The sequence below is a fragment of the Prionailurus viverrinus genome, chromosome C2, assembly GCF_022837055.1.
Source record: "Prionailurus viverrinus isolate Anna chromosome C2, UM_Priviv_1.0, whole genome shotgun sequence".
NCBI lineage: Eukaryota > Metazoa > Chordata > Mammalia > Carnivora > Felidae > Prionailurus > Prionailurus viverrinus.
Genome location: NC_062569.1, coordinates 125,004,920 through 125,028,265, shown reverse-complemented (window position 1 = coordinate 125,028,265; position 23,346 = coordinate 125,004,920). Strand labels below are relative to the sequence as shown.

At 34.9% G+C, this 23,346-nt stretch overlaps 1 protein-coding gene across 1 annotated transcript in view; it reads right to left on the bottom strand.

Annotated features, from left to right (window-relative positions):
- The window catches only part of GBE1 (1,4-alpha-glucan branching enzyme 1), a 266,770-nt gene that overhangs the window by 192,111 nt on the left and 51,313 nt on the right, over positions 1–23,346 (bottom strand). The window contains exon 2 of the mRNA XM_047875374.1: positions 21,173–21,342. Coding sequence (XP_047731330.1) covers positions 21,173–21,342 — 170 coding nt within the window. The remainder of the gene's footprint in view (positions 1–21,172; positions 21,343–23,346) is intronic.

Here is a 23,346-nt window from a genome sequence, read left to right as displayed (position 1 = left end):
AGCTGACTTGTGCACCTAGGAAGAGTGAGCATTACCCCTCTGAACATCCCACAAGTAGCCTAAACGTGTATCTGTTACAGCACTTATTACATGTGTCTATCATTTATTTTTATTTTGCAAGTGAACATAAAGAGAATTCCTTTAATAAGACTTCATTATACACTAAGATTATAAAAAACTATCTCTATTTACCAAGAAATAGAAATGATTCAGAAGCACAAACATCTAAGTAACTCCTTTTTATTAATCTTTTCAAATAATAGGTATCACTAACTAAATTATGAAGAATTAAAAGCAAAATTGTATTAATTAAAAGAAACATGAATGTGTTTACTCGTATTTGAAGAATAGATCTTGATTTTCTCCTTTATGTTCTAAACTCTAAAAATATGTGTAACTTATATAATAAACATATTTCAGAAGATCACATTTTTATGAATAATATTTAATTACGTATTAATTATAGATAATATACACATAAAGAGAAAAGTTACAAAACTGTAAGGTTTTAAAAAGTATATGTGTATATTATATAAATATATGTAAAAATATAATTAATCTGAAATATACAATTAAATATCACCATTCAAGGGGTACCTGGCTGACTCACTCAGTACAGCTTGCTCTGGATTTCAGAGTTGTGAGTTCAAGCCCCATGTTGGGTGTAGAGCTTACTTCAAAAAAAGTATCACTGCTTAAAGCTGATTTTCTAAAATGTTCAATAGGCTGTTAATCTGAAGATTCACAAAATGCCTAATTATCCCTATCTACACACAAATAGCATCTAAAATAGACCTCTATGTGTGATATCTACATTTATAACACACATAACACATAATTCATTAGGCTATGCTCCTTCTTTTCTGAAATCCCAAATCCAAGAAAATTGAATCACTTTTAAATGAACCAATGTGTTTATTAGATCTGTGGGGTGTAAGAAAACTTCAATTGCTGCTCTGTGTCATGCTGATATAGGCATAAACTCTCAGGTTAAACTTCCCTCTTTGTAGTACAAGTTTCAATTTGGATTTTAAAAAGCTTGAGGCCATCAATTTTCACATCTTTCCCCACTCCCATTTCAGAAATCAGAGAGCCAATTTCAGGAAAATACTGGCAAGTTATATGGAGGTTTAACATGTTCAAGAATAAATCTGACTTCCATTAAGGCAATTCCATTAAAATAAAGCACATTGAAACCACTTACTATTACCAGGTTTTCTGGCTTCTAATTTAATAGTCATTTATCTAAAGTCAAACAAAGTGAATAATCATGTTTTTTTTTAACTACTGTACTGATCAGCTTCAAAAACTCTAAAATTTGAAACAAAATCATTAAAATGTTTCTGTCACTTTTAACTACCTCCTAACAGAGCCTGCAAGGCTCTGCCTTCTTATCCCATTACACTCTTCCCCCATCACTAGAGGGCAAGGCCACTGTACCACTTTTTTATTTTTTTTAACAGACTAAGCTCCCTCTATCCTCTCTTGATCACTGGCCATTTGTCCATATACAAACCCTTTGAATCAGATAGAGAACTATTTGCTTTCTCTGTGCCTGCCCCTGGTCTCTATTCACAGTAAGGAGATCTCCTCATTTATGGAAACTGCTGTCCTACCTTGTACTATGTGGACCCAGTTCTCTGATATCAGGTGGATACTCAGTATCAATGAAGGTCATATGTACATCCCTTCATCCTATCTCTATGTACATGTTTTCTCTCTAAATTCCTCCTAATAGGTTCCCAAAGAAATGAATGAACTAGATTTCATTATCAATCAAGTAAAACAATAAAAGCTAGATACAGAAATAGCAATAAAAAAGTAATAAGGTAGATATCTCTCCAGCTCTAGTAGTGGATCAGGCACATAGGAGAAACTCAATATGTGCATTAAACAAATAGTTACCAAAACTAATCATTGTTTTATAGTTACATTTAACGTGCATTTTTAAAACTACAATAGTGATACTGTTCATCTTAAAGTATGTACTAAATGTTGGCTAATAATTCATTTCTTTAGCCATTATTATTTATCCTAACCGAATGAATATCCCCAAATATTCCACAAGAGTAGCATGATCATAATTTTAAATGATACAATTTTTTTTAAGCATCTCTGATTAAATCTATGAGATTCATCTATAAGAGTCATCTATGATTCTCTTTATTGTCCTGTTTTCCTGTACTAGATGTTATAATAGTTGTTTGGGTGATTAAGCCCAACTTAAATAACTCAATTGATACTTACCAAAGACCCCCTCTTTCCCTAAGATAGTACACTCAAAAGTCAGGTGGTTCTTCTTCAATACCTACTACTACTACACACACACACACACACACACACACACACACACACTTCAGTACATTAATATATACTTCATACACATATATTTATACATTATTTATTTTTATTTATGGAAACAAAAAGCTGTGTGTGGTGTATATGCTCGTGTGTGTCTTAAAATAAATGACATAATATTGAATGTTATGTCCTGTAACTTGATTTCCACCTTTCCCTCATTCACCATATTCAATCCGGTCATATCATCCAGCAAACTTTTTTATTTTTATTTTTAACTAATGTTTATTGATTTTTGAGAGGAGAGAGAGAGAGAGAGAGAGAGAGAGAGAGAGAGAGAGAGAAAGAAAGTGGGGGAGGGGCAGAGAGAGAAGGAGAGAATCCCAAGCAGGGTTCACGCTGTCAGCAAAGAGCCTGACATGGGGCTCAGTCTTACAAACCATGAGATCCAGACCTGAGCCAACATCAAGAGTCGGGCACTTACCCAACTAAGTCACCCAGGCACCTGGGCCAACAAACACAATTTCTTAAAGCTTTCTTCAAAACTAATTTCAAAATCACCTTGAAAGGTGAAATTCATACAATTAGAAACAATCCAGTGAAACTGTATGTGAAAGATATAGTCAAAGAAGCTGAGATTTGAAAAGTGGCAGCCAAAAATTAAAAATGAAAGTGATCTTAATGATATGAAGTTTGACTCTTCAAATACTTTGAAAAGAAATTAATATGAGTTCTCTTTCAAGTCAGGCAACTTCGAATTTTCTTGTTTCACAACTCAAAGGTAAAGAACGTAAACTGTTTAATTACTTATACTATCTATTGTCATATATATACACATATATATATGGAATTTCGATTCCATATATGTCACACACCCACACACGCATACACTCAACACTGACGTCTTAAAGTTTGTATGTAAAATTATCCCAAAGGTATAAATCAGCTTCTGGAGATATAAATTTCAGAAGTACACCACAGTAGTTCTGTGAATATGTAATTCAAAGGTATGAAATTGGTAGCCTTAATAGAATGATATGGGTAGAATACTGGTAGATAAACCTTTCAAATACTATTTACTACATATGTGACTTTGGGCAGATTATATAACTTCTTGAGTTTGAATTTCCAGGTCTGTAAATTACAGGAAGAACTCTCTGTTAAGCAACATTTCCTACACTACAAAGAAAAGCTGCAAATGGAATTCACTTCCCATGAGGTCATGGTGCTCAGCCCTTCTCTAGTTCAGTGGTTACATCACAGGAACAAAATGGCTTGAATGCAATCCCATCTCTAGCATAGGTTAGCTTAGTGAGAGTGCCATAGTCTAAGTCTCAGTGTACTCATCTGGGTTGGGAGGACAGTAATCATATCTAACTCAATGGGCTATGGGGAAAATTTGTGAAAGTCTTTATTAAGCACTTATTGCACAGTTAAGTGTCCACTACATTTTAGATATTATGAAGATAATACAATAACACTGTATATATCCATCTTTTCCTTGAAAACCCTCTTCTCTTTCTGTGTTATGGTTGTACACTCTTCTCATTTTCCTACTGCAATTTCGTCTCTCATGTCTTCATCATCCTTTTACCCCTAACTGTGAGCTTTCCAGGGTTCTATCTTCAACTCGCTATTAATATTGTTCCAAAGACTTCTAAGCAAAATACTGAAATATTTGGTGAAGGGATGAATCCAAATTCCATAGGAAAGGAATTATCCTGGAGAAACTTAAGAGTAGATTTTACCAGGTATAGTCTACTTATTCCATAGAAAAGAAATGTTATGCTTTCAATTACCACCAATACCACCACCAGTGAGCCCAGCAAGAGAGTCCACAGCTTCAAAATGTAACCCGGCAAGGGCATATTTTGACAAAGTAGACAATAATATTCATATTCTCCATTTAAATTGGAAAATGCCAGACAAAGACAAAAATGAGTTAGTGAAGAAATATTTATTGTGAATGTACACAGTGTCAAGCCCTATGCTAAGAGCTCTTACATACACATTTTCATCAGATCTTACTTGCTATACAACACTGTACATAACAGGCTCTTCTTACATGGCTGATGATGAAGGTGTGGGAAAAAAAAAAAAACAACAACAACAAAGTCTAGATGGAGATAATCTATATGCTTACAACAACAATGAACTCCCATTTTCTGTATGCCTAACATGGCCATGCTTTCTTACTAAGCCTCTAAGAGTGAATGAATCTTTATCTTCATTGAGAAAAGATTAACGACTATATAATGTGGCAATTACCTTCTGGGTAATAATGGTATATTTATAGGAGATTGCAGTTTGTGATTACCTCACCCTGTAGAGAGGAGAAAAAAAGGAGAACAAATATGGACTATTTTCTATAGAAGTGTTTCCTTTAAAAAAGAAATGAAAGTTACAGTGAATAGACTTACCTTTTGACAGAGTTTATTTTGATTTAATACGTACAATTAATCTGAGAGGCTTTTGTGCTAGTCAGCATGACCTACCTATTAAAAAAAAAAAGTTTTAATTCCCAGGAAGAATAAAGTTATAAAGCATCTGAGCAGATCTATGATAATGCCCCTCTTCTGACTTTGTAACCTTTAGAAAAAAGTTGACTGACAGGAACCACAAGACTGGTGACAGACCAGAGCTGCAGCAATTGGTGTCAGTTCTGTCCCCTATTTCTACTCCTCCGGCTTTTCTCAAGTGAGAGAACCAGCATGGCCCAAAACATAGCCCAAACTTCAGTGTTTGCTCAGAACAAGGGGTAAACAATGTCCTGAAATTAGGGGATGCATTTCCAGGGCTCAGAACCATGGTGGAGATTAGTAGCTGACTACATGTTCGTCTTTATTTAACTTACATTTTTTTTCGAATGCTTTGGATAAAGAATACACAATTAGATAAGACTGAAGAATGAGCTTGGAGCACTCTAATTTCCTCTAATTAACCTAAAACTGATTCTGTTATCAGGATTCATAAATCTGGCACAGATATGTATGTATATAAATGTATAAATATGTATATGTGTACATATACACATATATGCTCATTTGCTTTTCTACTTTGGTAACTTTCTTCTTCAGATACTATAACTTCTAGAAAAGTATTATCCACGAACGGTATATGGATGAGAAACCAACCCATCAGGTGATAACAATAAAACACTAGAAAATATGATTCATGCTGATTAAGGAGTTGTGTTGATGAGGTATTAGGAGGTTTCAGGAGGCAGAGCCCACTTTTGGTCTCAGTTTTTAGTTTGGTTTGATTAGTTTGGTTACTTTCTCCATCAGCAGAAAAGTAAACCGTACTTTGATCCAATATACAAAGTTATAACATCCTTTCAGAAACTTTCTTTATATGTTCACTGTAATTGTTCAATTAAAATGTACCTTTTTGGGGCTAAATCTTATAAAGAATCCCTATTAAAGGCAAGTCCTGAATACAAGTTAAATACAAACTAACCATAAATTTAATTTAAGATTTTAAACCTATTTCTAACTTAAAGAAAGGTTAAAGCAATCTACTTTTAATTAAATATATCTATGGCAACTTAATTCCAAATCTTAAGGTTCTGCAACCCAATTTCTCATGATAAAAATATTACTAAAACTCATCTGCACTGAATGACAATCTTCCATTCCTCTCGGCTCTCTGAATCCATTATCTCTCTCATGGGAATGAATGCTTTGCTATGACTGATGATGAATAAGATATATAGGACAAATGATGCACTTTTTCATTTAAAAGACTAAAAAGGAAATTCACTTTAGTCTCCTTTCTGCCTAGTTTCATTAAAATCTAAATACAGCTATTCTAAGAGATTTTTTTCTAGCTCACTTCAGTTGGACAAAAAATGTCTCATGTATCATTTAAATCAATTACAGATTCTCTGGAAATATACCTCAAAAGTTTCATTTTCATACTTTTGGTTTAAAAATACACACAATCACCAAAATAAATAAGCAATAAAATGAATCCTTTAAAAAAGCCACTATCATGAAAGAGTACATTATTTATTACTAAATTATATTCTAAGAGCTGTTTCAACTTTAGAAACTACTTAGGAAAAAAATCTTTATATAATTCTTTATTTCCTGAAATATCTTTATAAAGTGCTATCTTACAATAATATCAAAATCTCAATTTAATTTTATGACTAGGTGACCTTAGATAATTATTGCTAGTTAAAAGGACACCAGCCATTTCCCCTGCTAAATGAGAAGGTTATGTTCCCCCTTTTGCATTGGTGAATTTCCACTATTTAGCACAGTGTCTGCCACATAGAAGGTGTTCAATAAATACTGCTACTTCTGGGGAAGGAAAGTAGGGAGGGAGGAAGGTGAAATTGTTGAATTTCAATTCCACACCCTAACTTAAAGGACTCTAGCAGATATCTTTTTTTTTTTTTTAATAAACCTGCTTTTAAAAAATCACTATATACTCACAAACAACTATGTATTTAGTGAATTGGAATATTATTTGGGAGATTCTAAATGTTAACAAAGTAAGTACCTTATTTTAAGATTATATTCTGTAATTTCAGGGGGAGAAAAAAAGAAAACTTGGATTTTACTTGCCCAAATTTCAGATGTAATGGTAATAGTATAGACATATTTTTATACTATTTTAGAAGCCTTGGATAAATTGCTACAAAGTTTATTGCTTGCTTTTCAGTAGATTAAGAAATAAAGTTCCACGCTCCTGGGGGGCTCAGTTGGTTGAGTGTCGACTCTTGATTTCAGCTTAGCTCTTGATTTCACGGTTCGGGACCTAGCTCCACATTGTCTCTGTGCTGACAGTGCAGAGCCTGCTTGGGATTCTCTCTCTCCCTTTTCTCTGCTCCTCCCCTATGCACACAAGCACTTTCTCTCTCAAAATAAATAACTAAACGTTAAAAAAAAAAAAAAATGTTCATCTTCTTTTCCCTAAGAACGCAGACCCTTTTGTAAACCTTCAGCTTCTTAATGTTTAAGTTACTAGCCTTGTTCAGGGTTGTTGATATTAAGGATAGATCCAAGGAATAGAAGAAGGGAGGGTGGGAAGGAGGGAAGAATGAAAAAAATGGAGGGAGGAGGGGAAGAAAGGAACAAAAGGAGGGACAGGGAAGGTGCAAGCAAGGCAGGAAGGAAGGGAAAAAGAAACCAATGCACAAAAAATGTTTTCTTCCTCTTTGAATGGAAATGTACACAATACACTCATGTAGTTATTTAGAGAAGATGGGATTACTTAGAAGCAAATAAACTCAGAAATGCCTCTAGTGATTTGAGTTCCCTCTAAATCATATTAAGAGAACTCTGGGTAGCTATATCCTGGTGATTCTCCATTTCTCCATGCTAAGAACCACCTTAAGATCCTTCCGAATTTCTTAGACCTGCTCGAGGCATTGGAGGCTGACGTTAGTAGATGGCAATTCTGAGACTCCCGTGCACTCCAGCTGCAAGTTGGGACTGGCCAATGGAAGATCTTGGCATAAGAGAAATGAAGATATTTAACACCCACTCCACCCCTGCTTCATTCTGGCCATGGCTGCCTTTTCCCTGGCCACAGATCCCATGATCAGACTCCTCGTTTATGACTCCAGCTCTATGTTCCAGGAACTATCCTCTCCTTTCTCATACCTATGGCAAAAGAGCCAACAGCTTCCAATTCTAGTTGTTCCCTTAACCCTCACCAGCCTTCTGTAAGGAGCCATTCATGAAACTCTCCCCAGTGACAACCGAACATACCATCTGTGTCCTGCTCTATGACTGATCCAGAGGCTAAAATCTTGTGACTCTCCAGAAAAACTCTTAAATAGAAGCAAGTCTATGAATAACTACCACCTAGAGATGATGGCCTTGTTCACTGGAGCCAAGCACACTTATCAGTCAACTGAGATAGCAAGAATAAAGAAAGCAAATTACAGTAGCCTGGGTTAAAAACAAACACGCAAACTTCTATAATGTGCCCAGAGTTGTGAATCTGCACATAGTTCATTCACCTCAGTCCTGATCAAGCTCTGTTGTCACTTATTTCCCCCTAATTAGGATGAATATATTTAATAAACTTCTTCATATATGCATCCATAAAGCAATGTCTAGATTAAGCATGTATCTGCCCAGCATGTCTGTTTCATGTGGTAAATATATCAGATGTATTACACTGATATATGTATTTATATATATATATCAGTATATATACATGTAACAGTATAAAAATATCTGTTTATCATATAGGCATAATTCATTTACATTTTTAATGAGTAATTTTTAATTACATGCACATAGTTACTCATATAACAATAGCCTTTTAAAAATATCTTCCTAAATGTTGCATTATTATTTTTACAGAAACAATTAAAGCACTAAGTGTTTAGTGATACCTCTGTAGGCTAATTCAGAAGTTAAAAACTAATGAACGTTTCTTAAATTATAGTAAATATTGTTCATTGCAGAGCCAAGTAGAAAATTGGATTAAAGGCTTGCCCACAGTCCCATAACATGACCATGTAGGACTCTTGTTAGTCAGTCTGGCCTGCCGTAACAGGTGGCTTAAACAACAGACCTTTATATCTCATAGTTGTGAAGTCTGAGAAGTTTAGAATCAAAGTGACAGAAGAGGTGGCTCCCAGTGAGGGCCCTCTTCCTGGCTTGTAGACTGCCTTCTCGCTGTGTCTTCACATAGGACAAAGTGAGAAAGAGTGCTCTGGTCTCTCTTCCTGTTATTTTAAGGGCACTAATCCCATCATTGGGTCCCCATGATCTCATCTAAATCTAATTACTTCTTAGAGACCTCACCTTCAAACACCATCATACTGGGGGTTAGGGCTTCAACACATATTTTGAGGGTGGTGGGGGAGACACAAAAATTCAATCCTTAACAGCCACCTAAAGAAGATTCTTTCCAGCATCATGTTTAAATTGAGCCTTAATTTTATTTTCTTCTGCTGAAAGCCTTGTTTAATATCCTAAAATTTTCTAACTTCCCAGATGGTTTCTCCATTCTACCATTTTCCTCCCAGGGAACCTCCTCCCAGGGAACATCATGGGGTCTTCTTCACCTGGTCCCTTGCTAATTGTCTATCTAATGACAACTTCTCTTTCCACTTTACTCTTTGCTAAACCTGAGACACTTGTTCCTGCATACCATGTCTTCCTCTTTCTTGATTCATTCCCTCATTTAGTGGGTATCCATACATAATTTCCTAAGGAAGAATGCTTTGAAGATAAACTTTCTGTATCTCTACATATCTACGAATGCCTCAACTCTGCCTAGGTATCCAGCTGCAAGTTGGGAGTGGCCAATGGAAGATGCTGGCATAAGAGAAATGAAGATATTTCACACCCACTCTACCCTTGCTTCATTCTGGCTGTGGCTGCCTTTCTCTCTGGCCACAGATCCTGTCATCAGACTCCTCGTTTATGACTCCAGCTCTATGTTCCAGGAACCATCTCCTCCTTTCTCATACCTATGCCAAAAGAGCCAACAGCTTCCCATTCTAGTTGTCCCCTTAACCCTCACCAGACTTCTGTAAAGAGCCCTTCATTAAACTCTCTCCAGTGACAACCGAATTTCCTCCACCCCAGCAATCTGAAATAATTGTTTCATTGTTCCTTACCTTCCACTGTAAATGACATGCCCATCTGATTCTTTCCTAGGTGACATGTATATAGGTCACTGCTTTTAGGGTACACATTGCCTACTATGTGTTAGGAAAAGAGTATATCTGTGACTTCACCATGAAGATAGAAGGGAAGAGATGAAAAGGAAGAATATAAGATATTACAACAGCCACTAGCATATAAATAATACAAATCCTTAAAAAAGGAGAGCAATGCATCATCAACATTAAACTCTACCCTAAGACTGTGACCCAGAAGATCTGTTATTTACCATGGAATCTTCATTTTACCAACATCCAGGTTACTCTGCTTCAAGTGATATATGGACCACATACTCGGAAAACTTGTTTGAGACTTAACAAAGCATGACGAAGATGAAATTGATCTCTAGTAGAGGAAACATCAAAATCCTGTTTAAAATAAAGCAAAACTGGGGTGACTGGGTGGCTCAGTTGGTTAAGTGTCTGACTTCAGCTCAGGGCATGATCTCAGGGTTCATGAGTTCGAGCTCCACATTGGGCTCTGTGCTGAAAGGGTGGAGCCTGCAGCCTGCTTCAGATTCTAGCTCCTTCTTTCTCTGCCCCTCCCCTGCTTGTGCTGTCTCTCAAAAATAAATAAATATTAAAAAATGTTAAAAAAATAAAATAAAGCATAACAATTTTGCTACAATACAGAGAAAGAATATAATAATATATCTCATTGCTGAGCTTTTTAGAACTTTGAATAAAATAACTGAAATTCTGTAATACATATCTCTTTATCACAAAAAAGACTTAAAAATTCACAAAGTTGGTAAACCTAACTTTTTAAAACAAATGTTTATTTTTGAGAGAGAGACAAGGAACATGAACAGAGGAGGGGCAGAGAGGGAAGGAAACAGATGATCCTAAGTGGGCTCCATGCTGACAGCAAAGAGCACAATGCAGGACTTAAACTCATTTATTGTGAGATCATGACCTGAGCCAAAGTCAGGGCTACTCAGGCACCCCAGTAAACTTAACTTTCAAAAAAAATTATTGAAAATACTTGAACAGAAACAAAGCCATTGTACTGAACCATGGGGTGCTTTAAAATATCTAATATACAATGTGAAAAGCGTACTGTATATTTGTGTAATTCAGCAGGCCTAATGGAAGAGAGACATTATTCTAGCAATGAGAGGCCAGAGTGGAAACCAAGCTACCGATTTCCAACAAAGAACCTTAATACAGGGAATTGGTTACACAGGAGGTCAAAGAACTAAGAATTCAAATGGAGATTAGCAATAACAGGAATCTGGTAACACCCCTAAGGGAGAGGCAGGATTACTGGAACTCAGAAGCCAGGGCCATCCAACAAAAGGTGGCAATAAGGCAACCCTGCCTGGCAGGAGCTGAGCTCAGGACAGAAAATCAACAAGAGCTACAAGGCATACCTGCTGCATGAGAAACATCCAGCCTCACTTTAGATAGAGGGGTAGGCAAGGGATTGGCGGGGTAGGGGGGGCATTCCTTGGCTTCTCCCTCCTCCCACCCTCAAGCTATCCATTAGTATCTCCCATCAAGCCAACTCAAGAGAAGCAGAGGCCAAGGGAGCTGGGGAAATGTGGTGCAGAGCAGGGTGGGGGAAAGAATCTTTGGGCAAATAATCAAGGCACAGTAAAATATCTGAATTTGGTAAGAACATCAATAACCAAGGCAACTCAAGAGAATTGAAAGCACATATTCATATATAATCTTGTACTCAAATGTTCATAAAAGCATATTCACAATAGCTAAAAAGTAGAAACCACCCAATGTTCTGCCAGTAAAGAATGGATAAATAAAACATGGTGTATCTATACGGTAGAATATTATCCAGCCACAAAAAGGAATAAAGGACTGTTACGTGCTACGAAATTAATGATCCTTGAAATCATTATGCTAAGTAAAAGAAGGTGGAAAGAAAAGGCTACATGTTGTATGATTCCATTTATAGGAAATGTCTGACACAGGCAAATCCACAGAGGCAGGAAAGAGATTAGGTAGTTGCCAGAGAACACAGGGGTAAAAGCATTTGGGACTAGCTGCTAACAGTTAGATGTTTCTGTTTAGTAGGATAGAAATGTTCTGGAATCAGACAGTGATAACAGTTGCACAATCTAAAAAGTACACCAAAACCACTGAGGTGTTTACTTTGAAATGGTAAATTTTATGATATGTGAATTATAGCTCAACTTTTAAAATGTTAAAAAAAGAAAGAAAATAACTAACTAAGAAGTGGGAGTATGTAATAAGCCTACAAAATTTCAGTCAAAAGTCATTTAGTCTCCTCCGTTGTTGGGCGGTGGCATTGCACAACTGTATTACTATCCAAGGGCGTTGACATTTGCTGAGAAAATGTGGTATTTTCAGGTTCCTAATTTCATAATGTATCTGAGGTGCTTCTGCCACTGATTTATAAGCAACTAAGATGGCTAAGTGACTTTTTCAGGAACCCATGATGAAAGGTGGGTCTCTGTCAGTCAAAATTAAAATTAGTAAGGGCACCTGGGTGACTCAGTTGGTTAAGCTGCTGACTTTGGCTCAGGTCATGATCTCATGGTTCATGAATTCGAGCCCCACATAGGGCTCTATGCTGACAGCTTGGAGCCTGGAGCCTGCTTCGGATTCTGTGTCTCCCTCTCTCTCTAACCTTCCCCCGCTTGTGTTTGGTGTCTCTCTCTTTCTCTCTCTCTCTCTCAAAAATAAACACTAGTTTTTTTTTAATTAAAATTAATATTTTCAGTTTCACATGAGGGACTGCCAAGCAAAATTTTCCTTGTTAATTTTTTTTAAGATCTATAATACAATTTGAATATAAAATGAATAGTTTAGTTGTGATCAAGAGGCAGAGATGTTGATAGATGTTATCATCGGTCGCACTTGGGGCCACATGTGACTGTTTAAAAAACAAAACAACACTTCTTTAAGGAAATATCTAACTTGATAAAAGAATAATATTAATTATGTCCCTTCCTTTTATGTAAGTGGTGAGTTTAATAAAGTCACTTTAATGGATAAAATTATAAAAATTTCAAAAGACAAACACTGAAGAACAATCATAAACCAAGTAATCTTACAAACATTAACTGTAAGGGAAATACCAAAACTGAAACCTAACAAAAAGTATTGTATAACCCAAACAGCATAAATTTTTAACAGGATATTTATGAAAAAGCAACACGAGGCTGGAAAATTATCATTTATGTCACAGAGTTCAACATCTACCTTCTAGCATTAAGGTCTCTAACAGTATTTTCCTAAAATCCCAGGAGGTAAGGATGCTTCCCTATAAAAATAATCACATTAGACATTATAACAAAGCTCTCTGATCCAGCATAACTGGGGCAAAAGTTGGTACATATTTTGAAAATATTGGTTAAATCAGAGAATAAAATATGTATATGCATATGTATACACACACATACACACAAACAGTAAAATTTTTGTTTTAACTTAAAATAGAAATATAAATATTCACCCATATTCTGATGTAAGATTAAAGGCATATCTTCTTAGGTCCTCTGATTAGGATTCTGTAGTATCTTTCTTAAATGAACCTACACCTACAATGCAACATTTATATTTCCAATTCCCTTTGGATCATAATGGAAAGAAAGCTAAAAGGTACACACAGAGTAATCTGCATATGAAATTGTTAGATTTATATCATTTTCTCACTTGTGCATACTTAATTCAAAATCATTTTTTTCCAACTTGTCCTTGCTGAGATTTTCCCAATACTTAATAATTTTCTTTGCTGTCACACTTACAGTTCATCACTTTATATAATGTTATATTGCAGAATTATAATGAGAAGAATTGGCATTCACAGGATTTGAATGGGGTGGGAAACTGGCTCGCTAACAAGCACTCAAGGTAACTGGCAGGCGCAGAACTGCATACATGTATAGACTACAGTTTACTATCCATGCATGCTCACTATCCTGGGGAAAGTTGTCATTATCATTTACAGTGAGCCTGTCAAGCAGAAGTAAATCCAGTGTGTTTGGTAAGTGGACATCAGCTAAGTAAACCTCTACTCCATGTAAAGGGAACAATCTATCCATGAAAACAGATAAAAGGGGTGAGAGTATCAACATCAGGCTGGAAAGCTAGAGAAATTCTTGACAACTTCCTACAAAAAGCCTTGGCTGATTAGTTATTTTAAGTTTAGATATGTCAAAGAGGCCATGTCTCATCATGGTGCTGAATTGGTTAATAGTCCTAAAGCCTTCCACCTCTACCTCATAGTTGCCACCCTTTTGCCAAAATAAACAATATCAAGAGTCCTCAGACCAGAAATTTTCTTTTTAAAAACATCACAAATCTCTAATAAGCCAAACTTAGGAGAAGCCACATAACAAAAATGCATTCACAGAGAACCCCTTGAAGTTCCAATTGAATCCAGAGGTCAGTAGAGATTCCAGAAAAAAAACCTTCTCAACAGTCAATGTAGACAAGCCAACTCTACTTTGCTCCAACCACCCCCCCCCAAAAAAAAGAGAGCCTTTATGATAACTAGAATATCAAAGAATCCGTAAAATTCTGTAAAATTTACACTTTTTGTGTTTGTTTGTTTGTTTGTTTGTTTGCCATGGGGTCATTCATACTATTATTCCCAAATTTTCATGAGCTTCCATCAATAAAAGAGGATTCTGCTTCCATGCCCTATTGACATAAGGCTGGGCCAAATTATTTAGTTAATGAAATGGAAGTGCAAATCACATTTGTCACTTCTAAACTGAAGCTTTGAAAGCCATAACAGGTTTCCTCCATTGTACTTTCTCTCTGTCAGGAGTTCAGCATGTCCCACACAGGGGCTGCTCCATCACCCTTGATCCTGGGAAGAATTTGACCCTTGGGACTGAGCCACAACTGATAATTATAGCCTTTGTTGTTGCAAAGCATTAAGAGTTTTGTTTTGTTTTGTTTGTTTGTTTGTTTTTGTAACATGCCACACTACAGTGAAAGCTAACATTTATTTGAAGGAAAAGAATACAAAGGAGGTTGATATCAGAACTATACCTTCTAACCATAAAAGGCTTCTAAACCAATAAATAATCATGAATTTTCAGATGAGTGTTTCCCCAACTGTGATTATGTGAGTCAGTGATTATGAATCAGTTACTTAAATTTTATTTTCCAATCTATTACAGACCAAATCTTATGTAAAATGTAATACAATGTATTACTAGAAAATCAAAAGAAGACTCAAAATTTATGGCCCAATTTTTGTATGACCATTATCAGATTCACCAGAAAAAAAAAAAAATTACTCAGTCAAACTGCTACTAAAATTTCTAAGTGCTTACAATCCCAATTTCTGGCAACATATCACTGAAAAAGAATTACAGTGCATGGAACCACACTGGCCCACACACTTTGAGTAGCAAACACTGTTTCAGAGCATGTGGAATTAAGAAATATAAAGGCTTTTTGTGATGACGGAAACTTCTGGGGAATTATATAACTGAAAACAAAATTATAGATAAATTTTGTCCAGGAAACAGGAAAAATCCTCCTTAATATCCTTCCTACTCTGTAAAAACATCTGTGGTTCCTTCTTTCTACAGGCATGAAAATCAGGGTTGTTTTTTTTTTTTTTTTTTTTTTTTTTTTAGTCTATCAGTGATAGACATTTAGGTTATTTGAAAAGTGCCTAACTCCCAGACTTAGTAATTTTAAATGAAATGTTTTCAGTTATAGCAAATAGAACCCAATTATTTTATATTGACATATGTAGTTTACTACCTTTTTCTCTACTTATTATCATCTAGCGACTGGAAAGCGCCTAGTTTTCTTCAATTATGTAGCAAGCTGCAATAAACCTGGTTTGGTTCCAAAACTCCAAGTATATTTTAAATCACATTTAATTTTCTCAAGAATGAATCTGTGCTGTATTGAAGATGATTCAAAGTTTTAGAAATTCATCTCGAACCTTTAAAGTAGTTTCTGGCTTGCCCAGAAATACTTTTTTGGGTGGTAAGACTCCAATCTTGATGAATGTCATTATACATCCACTGTCCTGGGCTGCTGCTGCAGCTGCTTAAAAAGCTAGTTTGTAAAAAATGACTGAAAGGAAGAGAAATGATTGTTTCATTTTCTCTCAAATAAAGAAAAATACGTGTAATATATTTAAAGTGAAGTTGCTTTCCAAGTTTTAAAAATGTGGATAGCAAAAGCTAAATCCGCCTTGGTTTGGGCAAAACAGAGACTAAGTCATTTGACTCTTGCAAGAGTCAATTACCATTTGAAATTAGTAGTAATTTAATAAGAAAAAAAAAGACCATTACAAATGGGAGAGGTTTTTTTCAATCTCATCAATTAACATTTCTATTGCACTGAATAAGGTATAAAATGTTTTCACATTACAATCTAGTTAGTATCTACTGCAACCCAGTTTAAGCAGGTAAGACAAATATCATCACTTTATCCCCACTGAGCCAAAGGAAGAACCATGTTTCCAGAGCTCAATTATAATTTCAAACTCTTTTTTTTTTTTTTCCTCCATACCAATTCTGGGCAATTTCTTTCTTAAAGATCATCTGTATTTGACTATTCTAAGTAGTTGTACCTAAAATATCGTCAAATCAGTTGGCAAAAAAATACACCAGAAAAACAAATTATTTACCAGCAATTTTTCGAGCAAGACCAGAAAAGGAACGTAATGTGGTACATTTCTAAAATGATCAGAAGAGGAGAAAAATTCATCATACTATGCTAAAGTATTTTGATTACAGATATAACTTTTCATAATACAGAATTTAAGTCTAGACATTAATTTTAAATTCTTCTGAAAAAATATCAAAAATGTCTAGTCATTCTGACAAAAACTAAATGAAAATTTTCCTTTTCAAGTCAATTTAACCATTAGTAGAAATAAGGTTTTTGTTGCTGGTGTCTGATGATCTTTTTATTATGTTATCTTTGGGGGCTGAGAGAAGAGGTAGGTACAGAAAAGCAATGTTTTAAATTACATTTACACTTTGGTGATAAAAATAGAAACAAAATTTGTTACTTTTTAAATCTCTGACAATAGGTAAAGAAGCAATTGGATTTTTTTAAGGTGATATTTCAAGTACATATACAGAAAGTTAAGCTGTGTTACATTACATGACAAAGTAAGGAACAGAATTCTAAAAACTGATCAGTGTTATTATAGTTAGAGATTAATTCTATAGGACCTTTTGAGTTTATTGCTTTTTAACCCATCACCTGATAAATAGAAGTACAGTCATGAGTACGGTTAAATGTTTTTTAAGTGTTTTTAAATGTTTTTCAAAACATTTTAATATGATCAGCAAACTACCAAGAACATTTTAATTAATCTTCATATGCATTTTTTAATAAAAAAAGATACTGTAACTATTTAGCTAATTAATATACATTTTCTTTTCCTTTTGGTTTAGTACAAATTTATATATTAGAAGACATAACAGTAAAATTATCTAACCTATTTTTGATCCTGAGAAAAAGCTCAAAGAAAAAATGACTTTCTTCTTGCTCAACTCTCTGAAAGAAAGAAAGAAAATGTAAATAGGAAAAAAAAAATACATTGAATTCTTCATGTTAAAAAAAGGCATAGTTAGTTCAGTTATTTAAGGGTATATTTTCAGCTATGTTGTCATTATCATCAATATTCTGTGCTCTACACAGTCATATCAAATTAATGCTCACTACTCACAGGTACATTTTTTTTCTCAAAGAAATATTCTTTAAGTGCATTATTAACCCCCAATTTTGGTTCTACTCTGAATTTTCCAACTTTCTTTAAAAAGTCAAAGCTCCTTAGTGAGAAAACATTGATATATCATGTATACAAAGACCCTGAGACTATAACTTTGGGCAGAAAAGCTATTCTTTCAAGTAGATAAGAAAATAGATCAGTCATTTAAATTTTCCCAGCATACTGTCTATTCCTATTTTCTTTTTTTTTTAAGTTTCAAAAACATAAATATTAACATATATTATCATAAGAAAAGAGCAATAAAAATAAGTTTCAAAAAAAACTAAGTAATATATTACATAAAATGAAGAAAATCAATCTTGACAATTGAAAATAAGTTGAATTATTTGGGGTTTTGGCACTATGATCCTAAGAACAATGCGTATCAATGGTGTTATCTTTAATTCTATTCCTATTTTCAATCACAATTTCATTTATATCAGCTTTCCTGTCTCTCCAATAAAAATAAATGCTCATTGATTAAATCTGATGTTCTTTGCACTCTTGAACACTAAATAAATAAATATTGTTTGATAAAAATAATTCACCAAATGCTATCCCAAGGATATGGACAAATTTTAAATTATGTGATACACCTTCACAAAGGGTAGGGTTTTCAAAAATCAACTTGAACTGGAAAAAAAAAAAAAACAGGACATTTTTACATTAAAACAGGAAGTAGGTAATTTTTAGTTTTCTGTTTACAAAATGTTTCCTTAATTATTCAACTTTTAATATATAAGCATTGAATTCTAAATAACCTTAAAATACAATTCTCCAAATGCACATATGGTCCAACTATATTGATAAGGAACAATTTCCAATAAATCAGCATTAGTCCTTATGATAGTTCCCAAATCTAGTTTTCATATAGTTCCTTTCCCACGTTTTTTTATTTTCAAAACCTAATTAGTGGGTTTAATCATGAATATGTGGGAGGGGGTACCTGATGCAAGTGCCAAATTTTCACTGAGGTTCTTATAGTAGTTTTGGTTCTCTGTGTAAAAATTTAATTTTAACATTCTCAATCAATACTTCTCAATCTTATAAATGGCTGTAGAAAGAAGTAATGAAATAGAATGCCAAAAAGGGTCTTAACAATAAGTTAATATCTAAATGGTCTTTTAACAAAAAACTACTAGTCAAGGCATTTTTATAGGGTAAAACCATGTTTGTATATAAGAAAAAAAATTAAGGACTATTTTAACAATAATTTAACTGAGAGAGTTCTCTTATCTCCAAAATATATTGCATGATTATCGTTAGGCGAACAAAACTAAACTGAGTCAGCAGATCACAGGGTCTTTCTCAAAACTTTCCATGAAGTTCTCAATAACTCTCAAGAAACAGGCAGCTTATATTATCTAATTTGGGGAACTACAAGTTCTTAAACCTGTGTTTTATGATAGAGGAGCCAGCTAGTAGACACATGTGGCTATTGAGCACTTGAAATAAGGTTGGTGCAACTGAAAAGCTGAACTTTAAATATTATTTAATTTTAACTAATTAATTAAATTAAAAATTTAAAGCTATTACTCAACTCAGTTACTAGAACTTTTAATTATGTTTGAAAAAACCTGGGTATGTATTCTTAAATTGAAAATTTTATTAAAGGGGTACCCGCAGGGCTCAGTCAGTCAAGTGTCCAATTTTGATTCAGATAAAGATTAGTGGGTTCAAGCTCCGCATTGGGCTCACTGCTGTCAGTGCAGAGCCTGCTTCAGACTTTGGTTCCCCTCTCTGTCTCAGCCCCTCTTCTCTCTCTCTCTTTCTCTCTATCTCTCTCTCTCCCTCTCTCCCTCTCTCCCTCCCTCTCAAAATATAATTTTTTTAAAAAAAGTAAAGAAAATTTTATTAAGTCCAAATATAGATCAAATATTCCCAATGAAGAAATATCAGAGCTAAAAGAATACAGAAGAACAAAAATACCTCGTTAACAAACTTTACATTGATTATATTAAAATATTTTGATACATGGGGCTAAATAAAATTTATCATTATTAGAATTCATTCAGTTGTTCTTCTCTTACTTTTTTAATATAGCTCCTAAAAGTTCTGAATTACATAAGTGGCTTACATTATATTTCTATCAAACAGTACTACTTTAGACAACATATATAAAGCCAAAAGTTTTTTTTTTTTTTTTTTAAATTTTTTTTTCAACGTTTTTATTTATTTTTGGGACAGAGAGAGACAGAGCATGAACAGGGGAGGGGCAGAGAGAGAGGGAGACACAGAATCGGAAACAGGCTCCAGGCTCCGAGCCATCAGCCCAGAGCCTGACGCGGGGCTCGAACTCACGGACTGCGAGATCGTGACCTGGCTGAAGTCGGACGCTTAACTGACTGCGCCACCCAGGCGCCCCAAAGCCAAAAGTTTTTAAAAGTCAGCTTCTTTAAAGTGTAATTTACATGCAATAAATTCATTCTTTTATGAGTACAGGTCTATAAATTTTGACAAATGTATGCAGTCATGTAACAAGCAGTACAATTAGGACATAAAGTATTTTCATCACCCCCAAGAAGTACCTTTATGCTCCTCTGTACTAAGCTCACAACTCCTACCTTCAAACCCTGACAACTCTGTTTTCTGTCCCTATGGCTTTCCCATTTCTAGAATGTCATATAAATAGAATATATAACATGTAGAGTTTTGAATCTGGTAAAATCAAGTTTTAAATACTCCAGCACTCACACGGAATTAAAGGATGATTATCATTCTGATACTTCCTTATATTAGGAACATTTTGCCAAGGCCTATTTTTCGTTATTCCACTTCCAGAACTGAGCTTTCTTTCTTGTCATCAATACAGTGATTTATTTATACTGCTAGAATAAAAGTGAAGAAATTGTATTATACTTATTTACATATAGGTCCCTCCTCCCACTAGACTGTAAACCAGAAGCCTGACTTCTAGCCCAGCTATGCTTTCCATAGGGTTAACTGTCTAATGAAATTAACAGCGCAAATAATAAGGTTGAGAGGTATTTGTTAATTAAAAAAAAAAAAACAACAAAAAAACCTGAGAGTGTATTATAAAAAAAAGGAAACTAAAAGGAATTCAGTGATGAAGTTTGCCCTCTAGATTAGATGTCTACTTTTATTGAGGTCTCAAAAAAAGAATATTGGGCTCTAGAGGATCCAAGAACTACAATGCCAGCTAACCAGGTGCAAATGCTAGTGGAGATTTAACTTACACCACTATTTTTACCCAGATTGCTATTGATTTTGTGAGGGCTTGCTAACAAAGTTGAATAAATTTGGAGCAGTCTGCCTAGTACTGTTTTTCTCATAAACTCTGTTACTTCTGGTACATGATGTTCCAGAACATAAAAGTTTTTCAGAAACACATGGATCACATTACAGCAGAGATACCAGCACCACACGTGGAAGTGAAGATTTCACAAAGTCTGTGGTTCTGTCTGAAGAGTCAGATACTTTTAATCATTAACTTTCATCAGAGTTAAACATATGAACTAGAACAAATCTATGTTTCAAGTAAATAAAAAAAATAGTGCAACTGACTTTAAATCTTTCGAAACACTTACTGAAGTCTCCAGTGAGAAAAACTCCTTCTGCTCCTGGGGCCCATTCTTTGCAGTACAAACCACCATCAGCACATCTGTGGACACCAAACGATTCATAACCTCTGGAAAACTTATCAATACCACCTTCGTTCTCTCCGATGTTGTTCAAAGTCTCATTAAACTTCTTATACCTTTAAAAAAGTGCAAAAGAAGGAAGTTAGAAAATAAAATTGTCTTCTAAGAAAGCTACAATAATTAAGCAAATGTGTTACTCTTATTCAGAAAAAGATTTAAAAAAAAGATATTAAAGAGGAATAACGTGAATAATTTCACTTATTGGTAGCGGTTACCTCAGAGGATAAAATCATTCTTATCTGAAATAAAATGAACGAATCTCACATTTTTGAAATAATTTCATGTATTTTGGTATAAGAGAGAAAATATTACTCTATATTCCATGAAATTTTAAAATCAACATTATAGCAACTTCTACGTCGAAAGAGGATAATGAAGGAAGATCCCTACATGTCTCTCTTCTAACGCCTAAGAAAATAAAAGAAAAGTAGTCAAAAGCCAGCAAGATAAATAAAATAACCTTCCAGTAGGGTTTGGCACCCTTATCCTGTTAAGGGGTAGATAGCAAATTGGTCCATTTCGCAATCGCTTAACCATCTCTCTGAAGCATGAAAATTGCCGCAGACAATATGTAAATGAATGGGTATGGTGGTGCCAATAACTCGTTATTTGTCAAGCAGTTATTAGCCAAATTTAGCTTGTGGGCTGTAGTTTGCTGAGCTCTGCCCTATAGTAACTAAGCATGGAAAGAACATACTACATCAGGTCAAACTGTAAAAGCTAGTGGCCACAAGAAGAAACCGAAGATTCCTTCCCAAGCAGGACCAAGAAGAGTACATGCTGGTTCCTGACTCTCTCCCAGGTCCCAAGCCCATAAAGCTACACCAAAAACATGCTGTTATCTTCACTAACACCAACAAATCTAGGGAGAAGCTGGGACAAAACAGGTAAAACTGGAGAAGTTAAACATGTGGTAGGTACTTTTTGTCCAAAGTGAAGTCTCCAGAACAATGAACTGAGCAATTAATAAGCTTCTCTGCACTTCCCCAGACCCTGAGGGGTGAGCAATAGAACCCCAGGAGGAGGGCATGAATCCAGGTAGGGGATACACAAGGAATATACAGCATTAGAAGCTGATTAATAAAGGACACTCCAAGTGAGCTGAACAGAAAATGAATCTTTCCAAAGATTTGGAAATTCTTACAAGTATTTCACACTGTATTTCAATTTAATTAAGAGTGAACCGGAAAAAAAAAAAAGAGAGAGAGAGGGAGAGATGGGGATTATATGATGAAACAATAGAATGAGAATAAAATGAGACTGTAGAGACCTAATGAAACAAAATAAGGAACAAAATCTATCATTGGAAAATAATCAGAATTGGTAAGAACCAAAATGCACACACGGTAAAAATGCAAATTATTCAATGAGTAAATAATTGGAAATTTATATAATCAAATAGAGAAGAAGACAAAGAAATGGAATAAATTAAAGAGAAGCTAAGAGATACACAAAATCAACAAAAAATGATCTAAAGAAGGAGAGCTAGTATAAGGACTCTGAAGAACAAAACCAAATAAAATGGGTGCAAAAAATATAAAGCTGGAAAATTTTTCCTTAAGAATTAAATCTGCGTATCGGGGCGCCTGGGTGGCGCAGTCGGTTAAGCGCCGACTTCAGCCAGGTCACGATCTCACGGTCCATGAGTTCGAGCCCCGCGTCAGGCTCTGGGCTGATGGCTCAGAGCCTGGAGCCTGTTTCCGATTCTGTGTCTCCCTCTCTCTCTGCCTCTCCCCCGTTCATGCTCTGTCTCTCTCTGTCCCAAAAATAAATAAACGTTGAAGAATTAAATCTGCGTATCAAAAAGAGCATACTGTGTTTTAAGAAAAATTTGGAAAAAAAGCACACAAACACACAAGTGCAACATCTCCCAATTTAAGCTACTGAAATTCAAAGGATAAACAAACAACTCTTCAGACAACCAGGTACAAAAAAGGAAGCAGAGGGAGGTTTTGGGTTTTGTTTCTTTCTATTTTGTTTTTTCCAAAGGAACATTACATTAAAGAGCAGAAGATAATGCCAAGCCCACACATTTCAGGGAAGGAAAGGGAGTAACCTAA